At 43.0% G+C, this 25,882-nt stretch overlaps 1 protein-coding gene across 4 annotated transcripts in view; it reads right to left on the bottom strand.

Moving 5' to 3' along the window:
* The window catches only part of TRIM55 (tripartite motif containing 55), a 36,429-nt gene extending 13,242 nt beyond the window's left edge, over positions 1–23,187 (bottom strand). The window contains exons 1-10 of one of the 4 annotated variants that reach the window (XM_090137644.1): positions 22,856–23,187; positions 22,263–22,435; positions 14,875–15,040; positions 12,960–13,055; positions 8,827–9,060; positions 7,796–7,818; positions 7,571–7,695; positions 5,326–5,552; positions 3,022–3,297; positions 734–821 (exon numbers count right to left, since the gene is read on the bottom strand). In XM_090137644.1, coding sequence (XP_089993770.1) covers positions 734–821; positions 3,022–3,297; positions 5,326–5,552; positions 7,571–7,695; positions 7,796–7,818; positions 8,827–9,060; positions 12,960–13,055; positions 14,875–15,040; positions 22,263–22,435; positions 22,856–23,044 — 1,597 coding nt within the window. In that variant the 5' untranslated portion in view covers positions 23,045–23,187. The remainder of the gene's footprint in view (positions 1–733; positions 822–3,021; positions 3,298–5,325; positions 5,553–7,570; positions 7,696–7,795; positions 7,819–8,826; positions 9,061–12,959; positions 13,056–14,874; positions 15,041–22,262; positions 22,436–22,855) is intronic. The other 3 variants (XM_090137645.1, XM_031604816.2, XM_090137647.1) reach the window with 3 other exon arrangements.
* Positions 23,188–25,882: the final 2,695 nt, after the last annotated feature.

Here is a 25,882-nt window from a genome sequence, read left to right as displayed (position 1 = left end):
TATATTTAAAAGCACACACACAGCCATAGGTGTCTGTGCAGCAGGGCAGCAGTCTCATCTAGTGTGTCTGGTGAGATTGAGTGGTGCTGCTGCCTGCTGCCATGCACCAATGCAGGCCCAAGTCTTCCCTTCCCTCGAGTGAGGCCTCCTGTGTGGTGCCTGGGAACAGGGGAGAGGTGGCTTTGGATGCCTTTTGATAGAAAAAAAGACCTGACAAGGAGTCCTGCAAGGTATACTGTGTAGGCTGCGGCATGAGGTCCCCACAGCAGTGCTCCAAGGGGACAGCCTGGGCTCTGCTGCCTGGAGGGAACACAATGCTCACACTGTGAGTACCAGCAGCAGAATTATTCAGCTTTCTTTCTTTCCTGGTGTTTTACTTCCCCATTTGTCAGATTTAACAAGCTCAGCTCTGCACGTCTCCTGTCAAACTTCAGGGTCTCCATCCTGCTGGTTAGCTGAACAGCAATTGAAATATAAGCCCACAAACCTGAGGGCGTACATTTCTCTTTCCATTTTGAACCAGGGAGATGCAATGTTCAACCATGCAGGAGTAAGCTGAAGGGTGGCATTTGGAAGGTGCAAGGAAAAAATGTTTTAGGCAGTTTGAATTATGAAGTAGCATGATGTTTTCGGATGGGGGAAAAAAGGGAAAACTTCCTTTAAGACCATAGAGGAACATCACCAGAGACAATATTTGAACTGTTAGTTAACAGTAAAATGAAATATTTCCTACCCATTAAAGAACAAATGTATTGAATCAGATTCCAAAGATGGTGTAGTATGATAAGAAATGCCAAAAGTGATATGCAGAATGCTAACTCCTGTGAGAAAATAAGAAGAATGCTTCACCAGTGTTGTCATAACACGAACTTGTCTTTACCACTAAGCATTTTGCCTTAACACTGTTTAATTGGAGGAAGGGGGTAAAAACAGTGGCGTAGGGAACATCAACCAGGGCAGTAAATAAGTAAATAATACTGTCATTTGAGAGTTGGTTGTGCAAAAGTCACACGCAGGAAGGAAACAAACTGAATGTTCACTAGAAAATGACGACTGACGTGGGACAGCGGCCATTTTGCTTGTGATGCACAATCCAGCTCAGATTTGACTCTGGCCATGGTATCACCCTGCTACCAGCTCAGCTTGCTCACTCCAGCCTTTCTATTTCTCAGAACACTCTGCACCCTTCCCCTCCCTCTGCTTTCCCATTTCTTCCCCTGCCTCCAGCCCAAGGACAACCCCCTCTTCAGTTCTTCCACTGTTCCCAGAATCACGCACTATTCTTCTCAGCATTCTTCTCCTCCCCAAATGTCAGTGTCACTCACAATCCTAGAAAATATCAAGGGACAGCACCCACAAATCCACACAGTCACAGGCACTGGCATCTTTCCCACTTGCCTGTTTTCATACCCTGCACTTGGCCATGATGGGAGCTGGGTACTACACTGCTGCTGCATGTGACTGAAAGCCACAGCAGCCCTTTTCCAGAAGGCTGGCCACACCAAGCACTAGTTTTGTTCCTTTACTTCCTGCTGGTAAATCTGGACCCGAAGAAGCATACCAGAGTCAGACAACCCTCTGGGTAATTATCCAGTAAGGACTTCACTTGTCTGTTCTGAAGTTTGTGATCCTGTTAATTTGTGGAACTGATAAGAAGAAACTGCAGCAGCAAACTGTGAATTTACCTTCTTTTGCCAGATCATTTGGAATATACTTAAGAAGATAAGGTCTTTGTGATTTGATAATTTTTAAATGTATATTCTTTATTGTGCTCTTGTTCTCATATCAAAGCCTGACTTTGAAAAATAGCTACTGGAATTTGTAGGTCAGTTTTTGCTCTTGCTACAACCGAAGTCACTGACTTCCACCAAATTCAAGTGTTACCACATAAAGCTTTCAGCCAACAGAGTTCTCCTAACTTTTTGCCCACCACATGATGGTTTATTATCTTAGGGCTGTTCATGTATGCCGAGTGGCCAACTCCAACATTTAATGAAACAGCACTGAAGTATTTACTGCCCGCTTGTGCTTTTCTGCATGCACACACATACTCTCCTACCTACACATATGTGCAGGTAATATCTTTGTTAAACCATACAGCTTGAGTCTTTGAGACTTCTGCAAATTGGGACGGTCTGATTTAGTGTGCTGCTGATGGGCTGGTCATCCCACTAGAGTAGGAGCAGGTGTGATGTGCAAATGCTTTCCATGCAGCCCCCTCAGCTCTGGTTCTTGAGTCTTTGACTCATTAGAAGTTTACACACAAATGCAGAAGAAACAATATTCAAACTCAGGTTATCCCCACTCTAATATTGTTCTTTTATGGGAAGCAACCTCTCATAGCCCAACACATTAATCTCTGTTATCTCATCATGCTGCTGGCAGTCCAACGCAGAATTGGAATATATTACCATCATGCTCTCCTTTAATCAAGTCACAAGAACTCACAGAGGAAACCCCCTGCAACAGATCTGAACCCAGTAAATCATACAGCCTATTGAGAGCCAATCAAGCACACAAGAAGGCACTGAGTGTTTGCATGGCTTTGTGTTTGTAGGGAAAAGCTGTACACCCCACCTGCAGCCACCAAGCTGCAAAAGGCAAAGCCAAGCCACAGCTGCTTAGCCACTGGTGTTACACAAGATGTACGCAGGCTTCCAACAGGTGACAAGAATAATCTTGTGCATGGGATTTGTCAGCTACTAACACATGCAAGCATCTATGGGCAGAAGCATCATGGCTCTTCTGGCAGCATGTGCATAAGCCACTCCGATTAGGTCCACTGGCAGCTAAGCACAAACAACTGCTGGCATGCCGCTCTGCAGCTGACAAACAGCCTGTCATATCTTCCAATCATCTGTAAATCCAGGGGATTGGCCAAAATGACCATTTGGGCCGTTTCCATATTTCTCCGATTATTCTTAACATGCAGAAGAAAATGAGGTCAGGTTTTCCTTAGCAGCTGCCGCTCCCGCCTTGCGGCACATCACAACCCTCTGGGCTGACCTCGGTGGCACTGACCTTGGATGTCTCTGCAGTGGCATTACTTTCCTTACCACTCCCTGGTGTGCTCTCCTCCACTGCTGGCACTTCAGAGGCTTCTGCCTTCTTTGCACTTGTTTCTGGAGAAACTTTCCCCAGCCCACTCTCTGGGGCTGAGCTCGGGCTGCTTGCTGGCCGTGGCTGAGCCTTATACCAGCTAGGGTAAAATAAGGGATCGATGGTTTCTGCTGCAGGTGGTACTTGACTGTCAGACTCTGCAGTCTGTTGAGAACCACTTGGTGTCACAACCTCATCCTTAAGCAGGACAGATAAAAAGAAGAAGCAGAGTGCACCACGTTACCTTCCTGCCGTAGCCAAGGTTTCTCTGCATGCCCTGTTTGTTATACCTTTCTGCAAGGAGTACATTTGCCCTAATATAGGGTCTCAAAGAATTGCAGTCAAATGAAGCAAAAGCAACCAGCGTTCGAATAACACAGACATGGCAAAGAATGTAAGTTACCAAAAGCTAAAATAGAAGGGCTAAATTAGCTGGGAAGGGGCAAACGGTTCCTTAATCTATGCTTGAGCCTCATTTTAAATCTGTTTCCATGCAAGGAATTAACTTCTGGAAGTGAGCTGAGGCATGTGGCGACAACAATGGGTACAAGAGGAGGAGGCCCCATATCTCAAATTCACTGTCCAGTGACTGTCCAGTACAGGGATACAGCTGTCTGGCAAATTACAGGTTCTTAATTAATTACTGCATTTCATCCCATACACAGATTAAAAAAACAACCCAATTCTGAAACCATAAGATACCCTGTATAAGAGCCCCATTGGCTGGCACCAGCCACAAATAGCAGGTGTAGGTGCTGGGTTTTGGATGGAGCAAAGTATTTGGCAGCAAATCTGTTGATATAAGCTGTCAGATAAAGAGGATATAAAGACACCAGAGAGAAATACTTTCCCACCAGTCCTGCTATCATGTCAGTACAACAGCCAACCTCAGTTGTACTGTGCTGGGAAGAGGAGCAGCTATAGGAGCTGCACTGCTCTGCTTGCACCAAGCTCTCAGGGCTCACTGAGAGTGCTATAACTACTGCATTTCTGCTGTGCCTTTCTCACACCAGAAGGCAAAAGCTGAGATACACAGATCCCACGCACTGCAGTGCCACATGCCGTGTCAGACTCCATGTCTGACCAAGTCATGATGGAATTTACAATTGCTACAGCAGCATGCCATATCTTTTCCATTTTAGCCTTAGAAGTGAGGGATTTGATATTAGTGGTCAGACATGCTTACACCTACTTCTTGTTTGCATATCAGTTACGCTACGCAAGTTTAGTGGTATCAGCGCAAATCCTCAGAAGACAAACTGCAGTTAAATCAATAAAACCTGATTTAAGAGCACCTTCAGACAACTGGTGCAAATTCATGTGTGCTTTTAAATCAAAGTAAGAATGAATCTACAGCAATTTTTTTCCCCTTTGTTTTATGTGGGAAGCTTGCTATAGTCAACAATTCATCGCTTGCTCTCTTGTTTTCACACTGACCTCTTCAAATATCATCAGAGCAGCCTTTAACCACTCAGCAGCTTCACCAGAAAAACTGCATAAGAGCAGAACTTGCTAAACTAATTGTATCTATGGGCAGATAACGTGGCATACAAAATATAAATATTTTTAAGTAGTCTTTTAGAATATGCAGCAATTATGGTCTCATTCTAATAGCATTCCTTAAGGAAAAGCGTTGGCCTGAATTATTTACACCCTGAATCTGTTTGTTGCCAGGCTGTATCACTGCTAGGTTAAAGGCAGCTTCCTCTTTGGTTTGGTCTATGATATTCCTGCATCCTCCTAGATGATAGCCTGAGGACAACCAGAGCAGAGAAGAAGGTAAACGTCATTCCCAGTAAAGAGATTAGAAGCATGATCTGAAAGCCAATGGTGGAAGGCTCACTGAATCCACAGGGAATGCCAAATTCTCTTAGCATAAATATTTTATCAACTGTTTCATTTATAACAGTTAGTCTGAGTTAAAACACAGGAGGCAGCAAGCAGAACATCCATTATAATGCGTTTAACTCCCAAATTGAATCTCTTTTATTTATATATTATGTAACCCGCATATATTCTGGTTTATATAGCAAGGTAATTTTTTGCCCATCGCATGATATACACGCAGGCTGAGAGGACAGGGTACAGCCGCGTATATGTGTGAAAGGGCAATAAGCAGCCTTGCTCTTCAGGGCAGAGACTCCCTGCTGCTGCAGGAGCGGGGCTCTGGCTCTGCCAGGCCACTCAGCAGAGCTGGCAGGGCAGCGGGGCCATGGGGGCAGTTACCTGGCCAGCCGGGGTAGCGGGCAGCGGCACTGGGACAGGTTCGGCTGCGGGCTCACCCACTGCACTCTGCGGTTCAGGGTCCTGCTGAGATGGCTGTGCTGCTCTCTCAGCTCCTTCCTCTTCCTCCTTCTCTTCTTCCTCCCCCTCCTCTCCTGATGACTCTGTGTGGACTTCATCCAGGTCTTCCCCTTCTACTGTCTCCTCCTCTTCCTCTTCTGCCTCCTCCTCTAATGAGACAAATGTAGGAGAGGGCTGAGCAACACGTGAAGATTTACAATCAAAGAAACAATGAATGGCTTGGCTTAAAAAGGGCCTTAAAAACCATTCAGTTCCAACTCTCTCGCCACGGACAGGGCTGCCAACCAACTAGTTCAGAATGCCCAGGGCCCCATCCAATTTGGCCTTCAGTGCCTTGACGATGGCTACCCTGTGTAATGATAAAGCTATTTACAGCTGCACAGCAAAACTGCTGCTCATCCACCTCCCTGGCAGAAGTGAGGAGCCCACATGAGGCGCTGCCACAGAGCCTTACAGCGGGAAGCACACTCCACACACGTTTTAAAGTCTTAAACCCAGAGCAACACATTGCTTTGTAAACTGTGGAGGTTTAGGTACCAATTTCCCTAAAACCAGGCTGTTAAACTTTGTCAAACCATGGTTTTACATCCTACGACACAGCCTACTGTCAGCGTTTGTGGTTGGGCTCTTTTCCAGAGGCAGCTCTCTAACAATGCGTTTGGTTTTGCATAATCATGTTATTCATCCTCACAAACATAGGGTGCTGCTCAGAGACATCCTGGTACTTCAGAGTATAAATAATCTGAGATAGATGCATTAGCCCACAAATTGGCTATGCATTTTGCACAGCTTGTGGTTCTGCCTGAACCTGTAGAAGGAATGTAGATCTGCAAATCAAATAACACTCTTGTATTGCAGAAATACAACTGCAAACAAACACTCCTGAATCTCTACTTCCACATCCTTTGCATGCAGATGACCTGACTGACTGCAGCAGGACTGAAGTCCTGATTCCCAAGGCCCTTACTAACGCCCTGTCCCCAAGAGGTGGGTGTCACATTCTCTATCACATGGCAGAGAGCACGAGGTCATGATCTTGGCAGACACACATGGATGGCAGGGACGTAGCAGCTGTGGCTGACCACAGGGACAAACAGGGCATGAGGTTGTACTCAGGGATTGTCCCTTACAGCATAAATCCCTGGAGGTTCATGGCTTTGCGAGATGACACCTGCTGTGCTGCTGACTGGTGCCATGGCTGCTGTCCTGCTATGCTACGTCTCCTGTGCCAAGTAAAGCAAGTTCATGGATCTCATCCCATCCCATACAGGTGCTCTTATTGGGACCAGCCACACACACTGAAGTTAGTGTAAGTTGTGGCGTGGGGGCAAGCGATGGGTGCCACTTCACTGAGTCTCAGGAATCTGTACAGAATTTAACTGTAGTAGAGGTAAGTGTAAATGTATTAACAGAACCCAGCACTAGCCACAAAATTAGAGATATCCAGATGATCATTAGTAGAAGAGATGAGGCCTTTTAATAGGAGAGGTCTGCTTTTTTGAAGCATTTGTGTCCATTAATTTCTTGTGGCTTACTCTGTAAGGTAAAGCATAGGTGAGCGTAGATTCCAGGCTACCTTGATAAATGCAGAATTGCAACTTTGCATTGGCTTATAGACATATGACGTATGTTTAGTCATAATGTCACAACAAATCATGCAACAAGATGTTAAATATATGAAAGATTATGACAATCTTTGCTTCCTTCTACAACTGCGATCCTGAATTTCAATCACATTTCTCTATTATTACAAATTAAAAAGGTACATCTTCCTAATTTCTTTTAGTAGTAAACATTCTATTTCTTTAATGACTTTTGATAGAAGATAAGCCATAAAATAATGGCATCCTTTGGGTGGGAAAAAGTACATTATAGACTGAGATAAGTGCTTAACTTTTTTATTCCTTTGCATGAGGGAGGCTTCAGTAAAGATCATGCTCTTAGGGACGTCTTGAGGCTACATAAAAAGTAAAATTCATGGTGCAAACAGATTATGTGATTTTTAGCTGTGATACTCTATTTTTTTATTATAATGGATACAAAATGGTCCAGTTACACCTTGGGATGGAAAGAAATATCTCATTCAAATTTTCTTAATCTGTATCATCACGTAGATTACATACAACTACAATTTAAGACAACTATTTAGGTGAAATAAATGACATACCTCTATCAAAATCAATTTCTCTTATTATCTTTTCTTCTCTACTGAGATTCACTGTGAATTGGTTCATATTTTCATACCCATCTTCTATTTTTTCCATCTGAAATCCTTTAGATGCTTCAGTAATTCTAAAACAGAAGGATTGGTTATTTGCATTTGGATTTGCAGATAAATTTGCAATCTGTAATTTATTATAAAAAATCAATTGTCTCAAGTTTGAATACTTACTTTTGGAGCAATGTTTTTGCATTCTGTGGAAACAAAAAGGAAACAACTGACTTATTAAACAGTTCAATTTTTTGAGATATATCATACATTGAGATCTAATTTTTACACTAGCTGCTTCTAAATGCATTAATATAGATCTAAAAAATTAGTCATGAAGTCTGTGAATGAGATCAGACTTGTAAACTTGAGTAATCTCCTCAGTTCATTGAAGACTTTAATTAAAATCTGACAACAAATACACAAAATATTTACAAAAATGAAACAGAAATATTTTTGCTCTTTTGCTTTTTTTTTTTTTTTTTGGTGTGTGCATTTGTAGTGAAAAGCAATTGTTCTGTTACAACCTCTTGTTACAACATCTTTTACAACATCACCAAGGGCATACATCTGAAGCCATAGAACCTTATTTGTCTTGAAAGAATATTGTGCTCTTCAGCAGCAATTATCTGATAAAAGTAAGTTTTTTGTTCTTGCTTTCCTTTTGGAAAAGAATTTTTCAGCCTTTAATAGAGAGGAACCGTAACACTGCAGGACAGAAATTCTACACCAATGAACCCAGGGAACAGGCTACCAATGGCTTCCTAATCATCTGTTCTGAGCTCACATTATAAAAATATAGAAGTTTTCAGGTAAAGGCATAAAAACTGGACTTACGGTATCTCCATGTAATCCTGGAAAGTTCATCACTGTTACTGTGCAACTGAAATCTCTAAATCACAGAAATCTCTCTTTGTATTTGAGGGGTGAGAAAATAAAAACATATAGAAAAATATTGAAATTCCTGTTTCCCCTGGGAACACAAAGCCTTTTACACAGGATAGTATACTTTGGAGCAAATGGCAAATACTCGCCCTTGATTTGGATACTATTCGTGAGAGACCTAGTCTGTGCTGATGTAAGTTTTAAAATGAGTTTGTATGAGAATTCATTCAAAGTTGACCAAATTCTGGATGTGCCTAAAATTCAGAAATGCTTACATAGTATTTCAGTAAACATCACTCTTCTTCTGCCTCTGCTTATAGACTTTGTACCTGCAAAAACACAGCCATTTCTGGTTCTTCCATGAACTGGATTCCCGACTCAACCAGCTTAGACACAGCTTCCAAATGATCCGCATACTTCTTCATCAGGGAGCGGACATGTTCCAGTTTCTCCTCTTGGGTTCTAGTGATTATTTGTGTCATCTCATTTTTTCTTTCTTCCAGTACAGAATAGAGATAATCAAATTTTTCACACAGCTGCTCCTTCTGTCGTCTGCTGCATTCCTGTGAATCATTTGGTTTATGTTAAACATGTTATGTTCTTAAAAGAGTTTCTATTTTTACAGTTACTTGGAAGCATTTTCATCAAAGAAATTCCTCTTTTTGAGCAGTGCAAAGGATTCTGAATGACCCCGGAGACTTTCATAATTTTCAAAGTTCAAGCTATCGGAACAAAAGTTTTAAAACTGTTCTCAAACTCTGGATTTCAAACCACTGAAAGCCCCCAAACAGGTTATTGTATAACTTGTCAGCCCGCTGAAGAACTGTGAAAGGTATTTATGATGTCTGTAGTGATACTTCAAAGCCTGCAGGAAAAGTAAAAAAAAATCACCATAGTAGCAGCTGTGTTCATTTGCACGAACAGAATGTTTTTTAAAGGAAATATCATCCATCTCAAAGCAGTTCTGGAGAATTTTCTTTTTCTACCTGGAACTTTCTTGCTTAGGCCTGATTTTTACATCAGCCCTTTCAGACTCTGTTTTGACAGCAGGTGTCCATTATATCCCATTTACCGTGCGCCGAATGAGGGAGAGGTAGTGCGAAAAAATGCTGTGTGACAAAAGCACAAAGACAAGGAGGAGGAATGGGGTTCCAACCCTACCTTCAGGCATTGATTTTCACATCATTTTCTGGGACACTTTTCCTGTCCTTCTACTCAGACAACACACTGCATCTCAGTTAGAAAGGGTTTGATGACTGCTTCACTGAGCGCTCTCTAACAAGAACACACAGCACTTGCACGGGAGGATTTATGCAGAGGGAAGCAGGGACAGGTTATCTGTAATGTCTGAGGTCTACCAAGTACTTGATTCATCTCTGAGCCCCAGGGCACGCAGACGGGCATGTCCTTATTGTGGTTATACCTGGTTGTGGATGGGGGTGGTTACTTTAATCTCTTTCCTAGGAACTGAGGCTGAATCAATTCCTCATCTTCATCCCTGGAGGCATAAAGCTGAGATCCTGGCAGCACAGGGTTATTAACATCCCCGCAGTACTTCTGGAACTGGTAAGACTGATTCTTTGCAGCATTTGGCCACAGAGAGCCTCACTTTTTTCTTAACTTTCAACCAGAACTCTTTCCTAAGAGCTGGCAACAATCTGCTCTGTATTGTTCAAAGGAGAAGGCCTTCTGAAGATGGATGGGTGGCCAAACACCACAGTCTGTGCTGCAGGGTGAGGAACAAATACAGGTGTTGTTGCATTGCCCCTAATATCCACTTCTGATTCCAATGAGGAAGACCTGGCTAAACAGACACCCCTGCCTTAAAACTCATGCAGTTGTCCTGTCCAAGTCTTGCCCTTGTGGAAGTCCTTAGCACTTCCAAGAAATTTCTCTGACTGATGAATTGTAGGGTGGAGATAAGGAAGCTGGGTGTTCTATTGTTCAGACCTCAGAAAACCTTCCTCTCCTCTTTCACTCCTTTCCTCTCTTTCTCCCACTGTTTCCTGCATTTCCTCTTGCTCCAGACTCCATTTCAGTCTACAATGACCTCCTCTGAAATGTCACTCAGATCACTTGTAAAACAACCTTAATTTAAGGACAGGTGTGTGCTGTCTTTGACATTTGATATAGGACAAGTGCTCGGGGAAGAAGAGAGAGAGAGTGCCCTGAGAAGTCCTTCCCTATTTCTAAGCTTTAATAAGTATTATTTTCTGCCAGCAGACATTACAGAGTTGTGAACCTTGTATGTTAGAATGCAAAGCCAACAGTAAATGCTGAAATATTTCTGTTTTTCTTTTTCTATATAAAACGTTTTCATATTAAGTTTCTGTTTGACGGAATTATCCTAATCAGATTCTGAGTAATAAAAGGTTAATAAAGACATGACTTCCCATTCTAAAAAAATCTTAGCCTTTTTGCTTTTTAAAGCACAGCTACAGGAGAAAGGAAGGAGTCCCTGTCACTGAGCACGAACAGTGCAGAGTTCTGGAAGCACCAGCAGAACACTGCTTGTTCTGAACTATCTGTATTGACTTGTCACTGCTATTAGCATTGAAAAGAAACAATGTAATTTTTCCTTTAGTATCTGACTCTTATTTTTTACACAGCTAAATACCATTTAATTATCTGTTGTCATTTTACACTATTTTTCTTCTGCTTTTTTTTTTTTTCTTCAGTATAATACGTGAACTTGGTCTACTTTTCCATCAATTAAAAGCTACACAATTATTAACCAGATACATTTTTAAAAACTGCTTTGCTTTTTTTTTTTTAGGTTTGGATAGGAGTAATAGCTAAACATAGAACAGTAGGCTATTGCTTTCTCCAGCTGAAAGAAAAATGATCATGTATTTTCTGCTGGAGCAGACATTGTTCTCTGCAAAGCTTTAAGTAAAGGAAGAGACAATCCTGGATTATGAGTGCTACTTCAATGTGTGCGCATTTCTCAGCTCCAGCTGTAGCTTTTCAACTTCAAGGACAAACTGATGTCAATTCAGACAAAGCTGTTGCGTGGTAGGAAATGTGATTTGCTTGAAATATAACATGGAAGTGCCAAAGTAAGCTCTAAGATCTATTTTCTTCCATCTCTGACTTTAAAGGTGAAAAGCCTCTCAGAAAATCTGAAGGTAAAATGGCTGCACTTTCTTTGGGCTTCGAGTTTAAAGGTTAGGCTTTAAGCTGAGTGGATAATTCTGAAGAATCTAGTTTCAAAACTGTTGTATTTTTAAGAATATTTTTAGCAGTGTTTTCTCCAACTTCGGATGATGATTGAAATTTTGTTTCTATATCAGCTAGTTCAACTGAAACGAGTATAAGCTCTTGCTTTTGAATCATTCAAATTTCTTCAGTTAACCCACTTGAAAGGCTTGTTTCTGTCTGCAAAGTCCTGATAGCAGCCAATTTCATCCTTACAGTGTGAAAGCTTCCTGACTACAAAGTTCTGACTCTGCTGCTAACACTCTCTCATTTATTTGGGCTAATGGTTTTATGTTCTTTGAACTAAGCTTGGACACTTTCTCTTCTTTTCGTGCTCTGAGGAAACAGTAGCCTACGGCAATTGTGTACCTAGATTACAGAACCAATTTTTCTTATCATGTAGAATCTATACATCTTGGATTAACTTCTATTTCACTGTAGTTTCCATTCAGCTCTGATGTGTCAATAGAATTCTAATTGGACTGAGAGGGATAAGACTCTTTCACCAGATGCTTCACAAACTCTGATCATTAAATCAATTCATATGAGCTGCTTTATTATTCTGTGATGCTCAAATTGGTCAGAACTGAAATTTACATTTGCTTTGTTGGTACAGACCTCCTGGAAGAAATTACGGCCACTTCTGTTACTGAGTGACACAAAACTAATTCCAGCTCTGTCAGAGGAAGACCTTTACCAGAAAATACAAATTTGCAGTAAGGGTCCAAGCTCATCCCACTCATGAGCAATACAAGATTCCTTAAAGGACTGCACACATATATTAAAAAACTACTACACTTGAAACAAAATAGCCAAATGTAGACTTCACTAAACCATAGCTGGGAGCTATGCTGTGGCTTCTCATGTGTCTGAGAATAAGGTTCTTTCAGAATCAGTGAAGTCTTAGAGTAATATTGGTCTTCTACAGCTTTAGCATCTGAACTGAGAGCTCACGGTGTTTTTTGGATCCGTTTCTAACTTGGGTTGTAATCCATGCAACTAAGAATGCTGAGCAAGACATGCTGATGTGAATTATTTTTACTCTTTGTCTTCAGTCACAGGGTCAGTGCTGGGAGCAGGGTGCTGAGCAAGGCACATCCTTTAAATGAGGCACTACAACTGGTACTACACAAAGACACAGGTTTTTCAAAATGATATGGGAACCCATCTGGGTAAAGTGAGGTCTAGTAGAGTGATCGTTACCACCAGTTTAAAAGCTGCAAACCCACACTAGCATAACTGCATGAGAAGGAATGATACTTACCTCAACTGTCTTGCAGGTCTCCTCCAGCTGCGTGACTATTCCTTGCACTCTGTCATTGCTGCCCACCAGGACTGCGATGCCATCACTCAGCTCGGACTGGGTAGTGAGGAGAGAGCAGGCGAGAGGGTGTTAGACACTCTGGGGGCTCTGCAAACCAGCCATCCACCATCCCATTTTGGAGTGGCCCACGTAAAACTGGGGAGCAGGGGATGGACGAGCCATACTAAGGTGTTAGCTGCACTTTTCACCAGAACCATGGAAAGTGGAGTGTTTTGACGTTTGTTTCCTTTCCTACAACATTCAAAACACTGTCATTTTGAAAGTGGAGAATAAGCTGTGATTTGGAGAGGACAAAGCACTTTCTTCTAGGAGGTTCTTCTAGATGCTTTTATCTGAAGCACTGTGCTTCAAGAACTCCCAAAAATTCCATTTGGGCTTGTTGACAGAGAAGAATTTCTCTCTTTTGAGAGACTGTTTTATTCAATTTTCTGGATCCAGCCACACCACTGTGATATTTTCCTAAGGACTGTAGATCTCAGGCCTGGAGAAAAGGTGGTCCATGGACCTGTAGGGACCACGGATACTATGGAGGTTCTGCCATGAGGGCAGTGGAGCTGGCAGCTGTGCTCAGAAAATAAGGGAGAAAAGGGGGAGAAAAGAGTCTCTGGCACAAGGCATAGAGTGGAACCCTCTCACCAGACCAGACCAGTGGGAAGGTGGAGGGCCCTGCTGTGTGATGGAAAGGAAAAATGTGGAGGGAGGAAGGAGCTGGAAATGGTGAGGAAGAAGGAAAGTCCCTGCCTCAAGTGACAGGAGGGAATTACCCAAGTGTGGAGATGGGGATGACTCTGAGATGTCTTCAGAGGAGGAAGCTACTCTCTAGAGAGCTTACTGAGGGGTCAGAGGAGGATAAGGAGCCCTTGGCATACTGATCTAGCCACGAAGACAATGATGTCTGTGGCCTCTACAGCTTTGTAAAGGGTCCTTTGAAGCATAGATCCCTCAGCCTCTGGATTACACATTCAGCCTTGAGCATGAGAGACCCATTCCACACGCACAGTGGGAAAGAAACCTCTGCTTGCAAATTTCTATGGAAAGAGAGTGATTGAGGGCATGGATTCTATCCAAGAAACTTCTTCCCTTCTCTCTCCTTTTTTGAACAAAAAGAATGCTTATAACTACTTTTCTAAAGCGAGTTCTCATTTGTAGTTTTCACACACAAGCATCATGTGATAAAGTTGGAGGCTGGGACTGCAAACTTGGCCTGTCTGATTGCTTGGCCCACCAGGGCCCTCCAGAAAAATGAGCTGTTTATCTCATGAGGATAACACAGTGAGTCAGGTTTTAAATTAATACTGTATTAAAAATAAACAAGTCTTTTACTGGTGACAGCAAGGGCAGAGGATGTTCGGTACTTCCTGTGCTACCAACTATTGAATATTTCTGCATTCAGTTGCAGACAGAGGTTTTTCACTTATTTTTTTCTTTTTTATAACAGATGCTTAAAGGGAAAAGTGTATGATAGACAACAGTTTGATTTGTAATGGTCTGTTCTCTTTCCATCATGTGCTGGCAATCATACTTATTGTTCTGATATAAAAGCAGTGAAAAAAAGAGATTAGGAACTCCCAAAGGGAGATCCTCAGTTTCGTACTAAATCTTGGTGTAAAATGTGTAGTCACTGTACTAAGAAAAATTGAGACATCGTATCATCTTTCTGTGTGATTTCTTATAGATTTATTTCTCTGTACTCTTAAATAGTTTCAACAGATTTGTGTGAGCCCTTTACTCACAAACAGGAATGAAAAAGGCACCTTTAAGCCACTTCAGAAACTCACAGGAAGCTCATGGGAATACTTTCCTGTTGATGATCCCTTCAGTTGCTGGGGATAGTAAGACACAAAAAGATATTTACCTTCTGTTGCTGGTAAACATTTGTGAGAGGTGCAACCTGACAGTCTTTGTGGGCACCAAAGACTTTGCACAAGGAGCAAGTGGGTATTTCACAGTTCAAACAATAGATATTGATTCTCTCATCTTCATGCTCTTCGCACATTGGCAGGTCACACTTTCTTTCAGGCCTGCAAAAGAGAATAAGTTTAAAACAAACTTGGTCTCATAAGTTTCTAATGATAATGCTGAGGGTATCAGCATGACGTAGGGTACAATCACACAGCAGTGTCTGAGGCTGAGCTGAATACTTGTGGTATATTTAAACCTGTCACAAAGGATGACTAAATAGACAGAGGTACCATTTAAGATCCTGACATGATAGGATGTGAGAAGAATATAGTACTGTGACTTCATATTTGAACTGGGAGTGTGACTGAGTTCTCACTCATATTTAAAAATGTAAATAACCTCATTAAGATTGGTCTTAGACTACCTATGTTCTTTAGTTAGCATGTTGCCCATCATTTGTCTGAAATATGAAACATACATAATTCCTTTAGGATTCATCATGCAAAATATTGAGTACTTGGCCTTGAAACAGCAACGCTGCTGTGTAGGGGGCTAAATTGAAGTAGGTGTCAATGGGCCTTTGTGCACCATCTATGATTTCTGCTAACAATCCTTCTGAAGTCCATGTCAGGTCTGCCAATATCAAATGGGACGGAGTTCCTGCAGCCTTTACACCATGCCAGCAATCAAAATAAGGTCTCACACAAACTAATTTTAGCTGTGCAGCATGTGTCTAGCTGTTTGGACTTGGTGATCCCCAAGGTCTTTTCCAGCTCAGAAGATTCTATGATTCTATATCCTGTACACTGTTGAGCTTTTTAGCAATAGCTGTTTTGACTGTATCAGCCACCATGGTTCTGGGTTACACGAGGAGTGCGTGTCCCCCACCTGTGCTAAGCCAAGAGCTATCATTAGACTCACTGTCTCAGTTCTGATCTTCTCTTCACCAAAATGATGCAGCCATGTACACTAGTCAATCCCTGCTATTACAGGAACCAACTTAGTTGTAACTTCCTTTAATAAGCTTTTTAACTGACATGCCCAGTGTGCTCTGTCCCAGTCTGTATGGGCAGGCTGATGCTTTTCTAAGCCTGTGCACGTAAGTGTGTGGCAGCGTGGTACTGGATGGGAGTAGCAAAGTGATGGAAGGAGTGTGCCTGGGGGTTCAAACATCCAAAGGTTGCAGCTTCTACTGTGGCAGTGTGAAATCTTTCCAGTATTATTCATTATAACCTAATGCCTGGATGGAGAACTATGACTCACCTGTAGCAAGTGGAGCAATGACAACATAGAAATATGTCATCATCCTTGGTCAGAAATCCTTCCAGAAACTACAAAATTTAATGGCATTCTAAATGGAAGCTTTTTCCCGCGTTTTTTAGACCATTTTTTGCAAGGAGGCAACCTGTCTGTCATTCATTCTACTAGAAGTTTAAAAAAATATGTGAAGATCATTATTTTAGATTATATTATAGTAGAGTTTTTCATACAGCTTGGTAGAGTGGACATGGAACTTATTTTTTAATAACAAAATACAGGTTTTCTCTTCTGATCTTAAGAAAAAATTGAATGGAATGTGATCAATTAAAGTAAAAAAAGATCAAGCAATAAAAAAAGTGTCTCATGCCTTTGTTTTTTTAATTTCAAGAGGGCACTGGGATTGAAGGGATTTATAGGAAAAACCTGTGATTTTCAGTATAATATGATTTACAAAAATAAAACAAGAAGGACCTTCCCAAAGGAAGCTTGTATTATTTGGGACAGATTTTCAGCACGTTTACATAAGGCCCTCAGTGTGTCAAATCAAGCACCATTTCAATGCTAGTCAAAAAAGGTGTGTCTCTGCTGTAAAGTATGCTTTAGGTTGTTTGCAAATGACTGCAAAAACCCCCTAAAATATCCATGTTGTTGGGCACCAGTGTGAGGGCCCACATGTTAGAGCAGTAACAGACAATGAATATCGGTGCGATCAATTAAGCCTGAAATAGCTGTTCTTCCTGAAAATGTTTACAAGGCCAGAAATGACTAGAATGTTATTTGACACTGGAGTCCTGCCACTTGCATGAAAGACAGACACATAGCACAGGGCAACGGTGTCAAGCAAGTCTGGCCAGAAGTAGCCAGCCTTCAAAGGTGCCGCGAGGAGCTGCAAGAAACCTGGCAGAACTCTCTGAACTTGCCAGGCCCTGAAGTCAGTGACAGAAGCCTGGAGGTAAACACGTTTACAGCCTGCTTCTGAGGCTTTGCAAAAGGAGGGATGTTTTCAGAAGAGATCTGCTATGTATATGTCAGTGTAGCAGCAACTGAAATGCTGCTTCTAAGTGTAAAACAGCAGCTGCTTCTGAAATGGAAGATTAAAAAGTAGACAGTAGGAAAATGACACATAGCTTTTTTTGAAGAACAGATTCATCATAGATGTGGCTGTGACCACAATTAGCAGGCAGCTATAACAGCCTAATAGCTTTGTGTTCTTGTTCTCTGGCTCTGCTCTTTGAGATGCTAAGCCTGCATTTGAATAACATAGACTTATTCTTTCCCATTAAAACTGGATTGAACCTTAATGTGCAGGCGTTGTGCATTCTTTATGGAGAGGAGAGTTCTCAGCACCCTTGGAGTAGTGTCCAGTTTCGGGCTCCACACTACAAGAGAGAGTCCAACAAAGGGCCATGAAGATGAGGAAGGGACTGGAGCACCTCTCTTGTAAGGAGAGGCTGAGACAGCTGGGACTGCTCAGGCTGGAGATGAGGAGGCTTAGAGGGATCTCATCAATATCTACAAATACCTGAAGAGAGGATGCAAAGAGGATGGAGACAGACTCTGTGCAGTGGTACCCTGGACGTGGGCCTGAGTAACCTGCTCTGGGTGTTCCTGGTTTAGCAGGGGTTAGGCCAGATGGACCCAGAGGTGCCCTCCAATCTCAATCATTCTGTGATTCTATAATTCGGTGAAGAATTTCAAAGCTACTGGGGTCATAAAGGAGTGTATTCTAATTAAAGATATACTAAGACCTTAGCAAAACTGATATTAATAAATTGATATGTAGAAGTGAATTTATGCAGATTTACATCTACAGTGACATTTATGACCTCATAGTCACATTCCTTTCTCATTAAAAGTAAATTCAGCTGAGCTTGACAGCGAAATTGCCTATCTTGTAGAAAACATGCCATTGTGTATATTAACCTATTCACCAAGGCAGGCCTAAATTGCACAGACTTAAAACAATTCCACTCCCATTGCATACATGCCCTAGCATCCTGGGCACTTCCCTTTGTTGAACTAAATGAAACTCCTACTGTCCCATGTCTCTAACTATTTATCCTTCTGATAGGAAGAGCAACCACTTAGTGTACCAGTCACTCCTCACAGTTCTGTATCACCTGCAAATTTGCTAGTGGCAAGCTCCTGCCCAATTGTCCAGGTCATTTAATGACAGTTTTAAATTGCACTGGCCCCAGTATCAACCTCTAGCTATATCATGAATGTCTGGTCTCCACGTGACTTTGTGCTGCTCCTCATAACCTGCTGGTTTGGCAGTTCAGCCAGTTTTCAGTTCACCTCACTGTCCGCTGACCACTCTAGACATTATTTCATCAATTTGTCAATGAGGACATTATGAGAGACAGTGTTGAAAATCTAAATAAACCACACCCACTGTTCTCTTGTTCACTGAGCTTGTCATCTCTTTGCAAATGGCTAATGGGTTGGTCAGGCATGAATTGCACTTTGCAAATCCACATTGACTACTTCTGATCGCCTTCTTATCTTTTAGATTCTGAAAATGCATTCCAGGAGAGATTGCTCCAACATCTTTCCAGACATTGGTGTAAAGCTGATCAGACTGTAATTCCTTGGATTCTCCTCCCCACACTTCTTGAAGATTGGAATGACATACAAACGCACTACTACTGTGAATTCCTACCCAAGCAAACCACTGGTGAAGCTGAGGAGGAGCTTTCTTTCCATGGGGGCATGGAGAAGATCCAGGTGATCTCTATACTAATCTCTTTTGCTGTGCATTCTGTGCAGCTCCTTCTGTAGCATCCTTGCACTGTGACTGACCCACCCTAGTGCACAACACCTTTCCTTCTCCCAGATCCAGCCTATCTGAGAGCCCATGTATTCCTACAGCCCATACTGGAGCCTCCCCTGGGAGCTAGAGATGAGGCCTCTGAGGTGTCAGCTCCTGGTGGAGCTGGGCACGCTGCCCTGCTGTGGATCCCCAGTGCTACAGAGCCCACACACTCTGCTCTCTGCATGGCTCCTGGCCCCTGCTGTGCTGCATCTGCTGCTCCACCTACACACAGCAGGGCCAGCCTTCACCTAGTACTGTCCCTTGTAGGTGCAAGGGAGGAGCACTCTACAAACCCTGGAGCTGGATCCCGAGGACACAGAGACCAAAGCACCCTTTGTTCAGGAATAGCTGGCTGAGCTCATTAGAGTCTGGCAGAGACTGTGAGAAGCTGCAGCCTCCTGCAGCTACCCTTTCCTGGCAGCAGCAAGCCCCCTGAAGCTCCTCAGAAAGTTCAGGTGATCAGTGGTCTAAAGACTTTCAAACACTGGAGTAATATTTTAGTTAACTTTATTTCTGTTGGGTTCAGCACTTTACTCTCCTTTAAAGCTTTGCAGGTGTCACATCCTGCTTGAATATTTTTTCCCTTGTCTTGCTAATAGATACTAAATTGGGCAACAGGTTATGCTGTCATCAGCTGGAGTCTGATGTGCAGTACGATAAGACAAAAAAGTGATGTAATTTTCTGTAATAAGAGGGGCTGCCTGTGGGAGCTTTGCTAGAGCCTCCCCATCTGATGGCACAACTCCTCCCTCAGCTTTTATTTTTGAAAGAAAAATGCCTTAATTCATACAGAAACTAGAAAATTAGGATTAAAAAAAAAATATTTTTGAGATAAATTATTTTTGCCTAAGCAGGAGACAAAGCTTGCTCCTTATTTGGATTTCAACCCCTCTCCTAGCTCCTGCAAAAGCAGCTGGGAACTGGCACTGTTCTGGCATGTGTAGTTGTTACGGTGAATTGTACCAGCAGGAATATCTTGGGGAAGAGGGTCCTTTTCTAGAAGTCACAGGAGCTGCCAGGCTGAAGGGCTGTCTTGGAAAGAAACAAAGGTGACACCTCTTCCTTTCTATGTACCTCTGCCAGAACCAGCCCTCAGACTGAAAGAAATTGATACAAAAGGAAGAAAAGACCTGATTTTCTTTAACTTTTTTTGTTTCAGTGGGATAACATGGGGTAAAGCAGGGGCAGATCTTGCCCACACAACCAATAGGAGCCTGAGGAATTTTAGGCAGAGGGAGATAAGCAGCTGAAGACTACAAAGTGCCAAATAGTTTAGATAATGCTGTTATGCATTGTTGCTGCTATGAAACCCTGATAATTATTTTAATTCTGAGGACATTCATGAAGGTTAAACAAACACCTGAAAAGATTAAGCAAATAGGGGTTCTAGACAGGTATCCATGCAAATACACGATTCGTGATTATATTTTTTCCTATTCTCCCCTTTTATTCATGATGTTGTATTTTTGTTCTCTTCAATTGCTTAAAAGGAAGTTGTGGAAAGGTGGGGGTTAGCTTCTTTTTCCACGTAACAGCAATAGGACAAGAGGTAATGGCCTTCAGTTATGCCAGGGTAGGTTCAGGTTGGGCATTAGGACAAAAATCCTCTCAGAGTGTGGTGAGGCACTGGAACAGGATGCCTGGAAAGGTGGTGGAATCACTCTCCTGGAGGTGTTCAAGAAATGTGTAAATGTGGCATTAAGTGACACGGTTTAGTGGTCATGGTGATTATGGGTTGATGGTTGGACCAGGTGATTCTACGATTTCGTTTTAGAAGATTTTCAAAAATCTACTCAATCTCTTACATGCCCATTTAACTGAAATTGGCTCTGTTTGCCCATGAAATACATAGGAACACTGAGCTGAAGTTTTCATATTTTTTTTAAGTTTAATACAACCCTTGAGTTGGAAAAAGAAATATAAGACATGAGGCCATTAAGTGTCCCCCTTATTTGGTTGAGTGCAAAATCCATCACTCTGTTGATTCATTTCCTCAGATACTTCCCTGACTCAAATAATACTTGGATATCAACGACACACACAAGGACAGATGACCTTCCCTGGCCACGGAGTGCTAAGAGCAGGAGAAAGAAGAATATTAAGCCAACTTCATGCTCTCCAGTGTTTTGGAGCTCAAATCCATGTGCAGCTATAACTGTTCTGTGAGGACTCAAACAGCCAGGAATAGCTAAAGCCACTGCTGTGCTCCAAAACAACCTCTGTTCTGGAGGAAGGTAGAAGTGCCCTAAACCACCCAAGGGGCTGGATACACTGCTTGAGTCCACCTGCTCCAGTGATATCACCTCTGCTATCCCTGCAAAGCCCAGCTGCTTGTGGGAGGAGGCCAGGATTACACCTTCCTTCAGGTATACAAATACCCTGCCTTACAAACCTGGCCCTATAGGTGCATACTGGTGACAACAGGCTGCATCCCTGGGTGAGAGCTGCTTGCTTAGTGGCCTTCGCCTTCTCTTATTATGTTCCCCAGTGTGGTAGCCTGTGCCCAATCCAGCATAGGGAAAGACAGATAAGATGTTGTTCTACTGCTGGATTCCGAACGCATCCATTAGAGGCACTTAACATTACGAGAAATCTTAATTTTTAGGATTAACCTGTTCCTCTGCCCTGGGATTCTAACACATAACCATATAGCTCTGATACATATTATTTATAGCTGTTCCTTCACTACTATGGAATCCTAAATGAGACTCAATTTCATGTGTTCTTGTCCCAAGCTGACGGAAGTTGAGATTTTTTATTGTGTTTTAATGTAATGTTATGATCCAAGGTATTTTCTGGGTGCAATTCAGCTATCTCCTTGTTTATTCCTTAGGATTTTCTAATAAGACTTTAAATCCAATTCCTTTAGCATGTGAACACACAGGCTAAAGAGAAATATGTTTGTTTGAATAGCTTATAAAATAAATAACATGAATCTAGCTACTTTTCCCTCATTCATGAGAATACCCTTGCTGACTTTACGGGTAAGTACTGCTCAAGGGAATGAAAATGACAGAGTTGTCTTCTTTAAGTGGAAGCAGGGAAATCCAGCATCTATCTGGATACTGCTTTCAGAGTTGATTTCACTGCACAGCAAGCAGGGAGCCATGCACAGCAACACAACCCCTTTCTGTATTTCTAAGAGAGAAATTAACAAATAAACCTCCTGTCTGAAAAACAGAAAGACCAGAAGGACATCACAGCAATCCCAGCGGTGTCTGCTTTTGTGGCAGATCTCCCATGAAGGGTCTAAGTTCACTTGTTACCTTGTGGACTCCTGCTTGTATATATCAATGATGTTCTCCACCAGCAGGTTCCTCTGCAGCCCGTACACGCCGTGCCGGTCAAGGACCACTTCATGTCTGCAGGAAGGACAGCGAAACCGGCCTCCCGAAGCCACGGTCGTGCCTCCCCTGGTGGGCAGGTAGGGGTTCGAGGCCTGTTCTTGCCAAGCAGCACAAGAAGAGGTGAGTAAGGCCACATGCAGCTTTACCAAAATGTATTTTGACAACAAGGCATCGTTTTTGGCGCATGACAGATCAAAATCTGATGAAATCAGGGCACATCTCTCTCTCTTCCCTCTTCTGCCCTACCAGCCCAAGGAACTCTGAGTCAAGCCATTCAAAGCAAATATCTAAAGGTCTACTAAGAGAAAGAGCTGAAGCCATCTGGATGAGGCTCACAGTGCTGCAATGATCTATGCTAGAGATAATGCAGCTCCTTCAAAAGCAGCAGGGCAGCCCCCCCAGCCTCAACATCTACTAAAAGCAATCAACTGAGCCAGGCAGTACTCGGCTTTTCCATTCATTCAACTGAGTGCTGCCTGAATCTTCAGAGCTTTCCATGGGAATGGACCTACCTGGAAAATATCACTGGCGCATTTCCTGCACAGGTTATGCTGGCAGGGCAGGATGACCACCGGCTTGGTGAACATCTCCAAACAGATGGGGCAGATCAGCTGCTTCTCCAGGTTATCCATGGTCTGTTGCTCTTTGGAGAAGGACTTGTAGCCCAGAGAGGTGCTCATCCCTAGCTTTTCCAGGGGCATATGCTCAGGATCACGGCGTCACTGCTCGGTTTCCGGGTGAATTTTCCTTGAAATAAATCCAAGGCTCCGGTGCGATCAGAGGCTCTCCGGGCTTCGCTCACTGGAGGACATTGTTTGAACGAGGGGCCGGAGGGAGCCGGGGCTGTTTTTAGCAGCACGGCGTCACGAGATGCCATTCTGCCGTGCCCATATAAGCTGTGAGAGGAGGATAGGCTGGGACAGGTGACAGCTCCAGGGGCTGGGGGGGCAGTGGCAGAGCCCTGGCTCTTCTCACTCACACATGGCGGCCTTCACCCCTGGGAGCAGCCGAGTGATAAGCGTGCACCATCTGAGCAGCCCTTATCTTCACAGGGCCAAAGCATGCCTGCTGCCCAGACTGACAGCCACTACTCCTGCATTATAGAGTCGTCATTCTGAGCACAGAGCTGAGGCTGCTGTGTGCAATCTGCTGTGCTGCTCCTGTGTTTCAGCAGGCTCCAGCAGTTGGCCCTCCCAAGGTGTGGAGCACGTGAAGTTCCTGGAGAATACAACAGGAGAGATGGCTGCTCTTGGGCTCAGATCCTTTAGGGTGTAAGCATATCACTGCCTTACAAACCAGGTGAAAGCACTGCCTGCCAATAACTGCACTTAACTTTCTTTCCGTATCATTTTTTTAGGAACCAAGAATTTAACTTGACTGTTCAATCTAGTAGCTTAGATATGCCCCAAAAACACTATCTGAATTTTCTAATGAGAAAGAGACAGAAGAATTACAGTATGAAGAGCTTTAATTTGTACTGCTAGAGAATAAGTACTAATTGTACACACACTCTCTCTGCCTAGTTTAATTCAAATGCATTTTGGTTTTGGGCACTGCTGTTTGTGTCTGTTTATTAGACACCAGTATCCCTCTCAGCTTGGCATTTGTTCTAGAGTTATTTTTAAAATGACAATTTCCCAGATAATCTGTGGCATGTGATGCCTGATCTTAAGGGAAAGCCATCTGTGCTTCCACTTGCCAATAATTTATTGCACAACTGTACAAGTAATAAATATCTCATCCTCAATTTAAGCCAGAGTCCCCACATGTACTGTATAAAATCACTTTGCCACTGTACTGTACATGCAATCAGTATATTGTCTGTTATCTTAGTCAATAACTTATCCACTAAGGGTCTTGCAGAAATCTCTTGTGTTTATGTTAACTTTTAACCCAGCAGTGCTCAGCTATGACATGCCTTATACAGTGGCTGAGTAAATCTCCTGTGTGTCCTGGGCAGACCTCATTTCCCTCTATCTGTATGCAACACCAGTCTGCACACCGTGCAGCTCAGGGAGACATAAAAGTGAAGGTTTTCATTGATTTCCACAAAAAAAAAAAAAGAGTAATATTCTCTGCATGCAGTGACAACAGATCACATTAAAATCAGTGTATCACTGACTAGCTTTTATCTTCAGTGCCTTGCATGCTTTAAGCATTTGGGTTAAATTCTGTACCCACTTGCAGCCCACCAAGCCAGAATTTCACCTACGCCTATAAATTTGTCAGCAGCCCTGTAAAAACAACTAACTTTTTCTGAAGTCCTGCTTTGATGAGAAATTTGTAAGTTTAGTTACCCTCGTCTGAAGTCACACCTTTGCTCCAGCTCACCAGTGCAGGCAAGATCTCAGGAGCTGCAAGGGGAAAGCTGTTCCAGCAGCTGAGCAGCAGACAGCTGGGGCTTTTGGCAGGAGTGGCAGGGTCATTCTTGGCAGCAGCAAGAGGATAGTTCTCCTCCCTCCTCTCTGTGGTCAGGTCAGAGGTGACTGGTGTCTGGAGGAATCTGAAGGCCTCATGCTGATCCTCCTGTCCCTGCATCAGCTGCCCCTTGCACATCAAAATCCACGTAAATAAGGAGCTTTGTGTTGGGTGAGGAAAGCTTTCTCTGCATGGTGAGGCACATGCTTCCAGCCTGCAGCACAGGCAAAAACAGCAAAACTCTGCAAAGAAAAGCTGAAGTCTAGATATGCCGCTGTGTAGAGACAGTTGCATACAGTGGTGTACAGCAATGCAGGAAAACCCATGGACACTTGGGTCAGTGAACAAAAGCACTTCTGAAGGTGCACTGTGTGCCTGGGATGTAATTCTGAGAAAATTATGCTAACCTGTGATAACTCACTAACGTCTTCTGTTAACTAGCTGAGGGTGACCTCCGATGCATCTGTGGAGGATATCTGCTGGCCTCTGCACCCACCAGCCCTCTGCACCAAGCCAAGCCATCTCTCAGTTGAACAAAACGGGACTAGAGAATTTGTCTTAGCTCCACTCATGCACAAAGACTCTGGATGTCTGCCAGCCATCACTAAGAAGGTTGCAAGGATATTTTTTCTGTCGTATCTTTTTGCAGCATAGCTTGTCTGGGAGTGTCTGGCCTTGCTGACACAACCAGAAACTAGCTCCTAGAGTTATGCTTGCTTTTCTAGGCATTGCTTCCAACTCCTCTATTTTTGTAGTGTATCACAGCTTGTGGGCTGTGGACTGAAAGCCAGGAGAGCCTGGAAGGCTGACTGCAAAGTAGAGGGGTTAGAAGAGGAATTTGAAGGAGGAAGGTGAAGGTTGAGTGATGTCCAGATTCAAGTTTCAATGCCGGAATGACATCCCTGGGTTTTACATTCATAGAATTTCCTTTTGCGACCTCTTATCCTGTACCAGCGTCATGAAGTTCTCATCTGTCAGTCATAGGAAATCTGCCCTCTGCCTCTTATGTGCCCAGAAAACAAAGAGAAAAGTGTATTTTCACCAGAAGGCAACTCCTCATGGCTTATCTTGCCATAAAGCTCAGCAAGGACAAGGCTTGCTCTGCAAGCATCAGACTCCTT

This window comes from Phasianus colchicus, chromosome 3 (genome assembly GCF_987193195.1).
Source record: "Phasianus colchicus chromosome 3, bPhaCol1.hap1.1, whole genome shotgun sequence".
NCBI classification, from domain to species: domain Eukaryota; kingdom Metazoa; phylum Chordata; class Aves; order Galliformes; family Phasianidae; genus Phasianus; species Phasianus colchicus.
The sequence above is the reverse complement of the archived record's forward strand: the minus strand, read 5'-3'. Positions and strand labels throughout refer to the sequence as shown.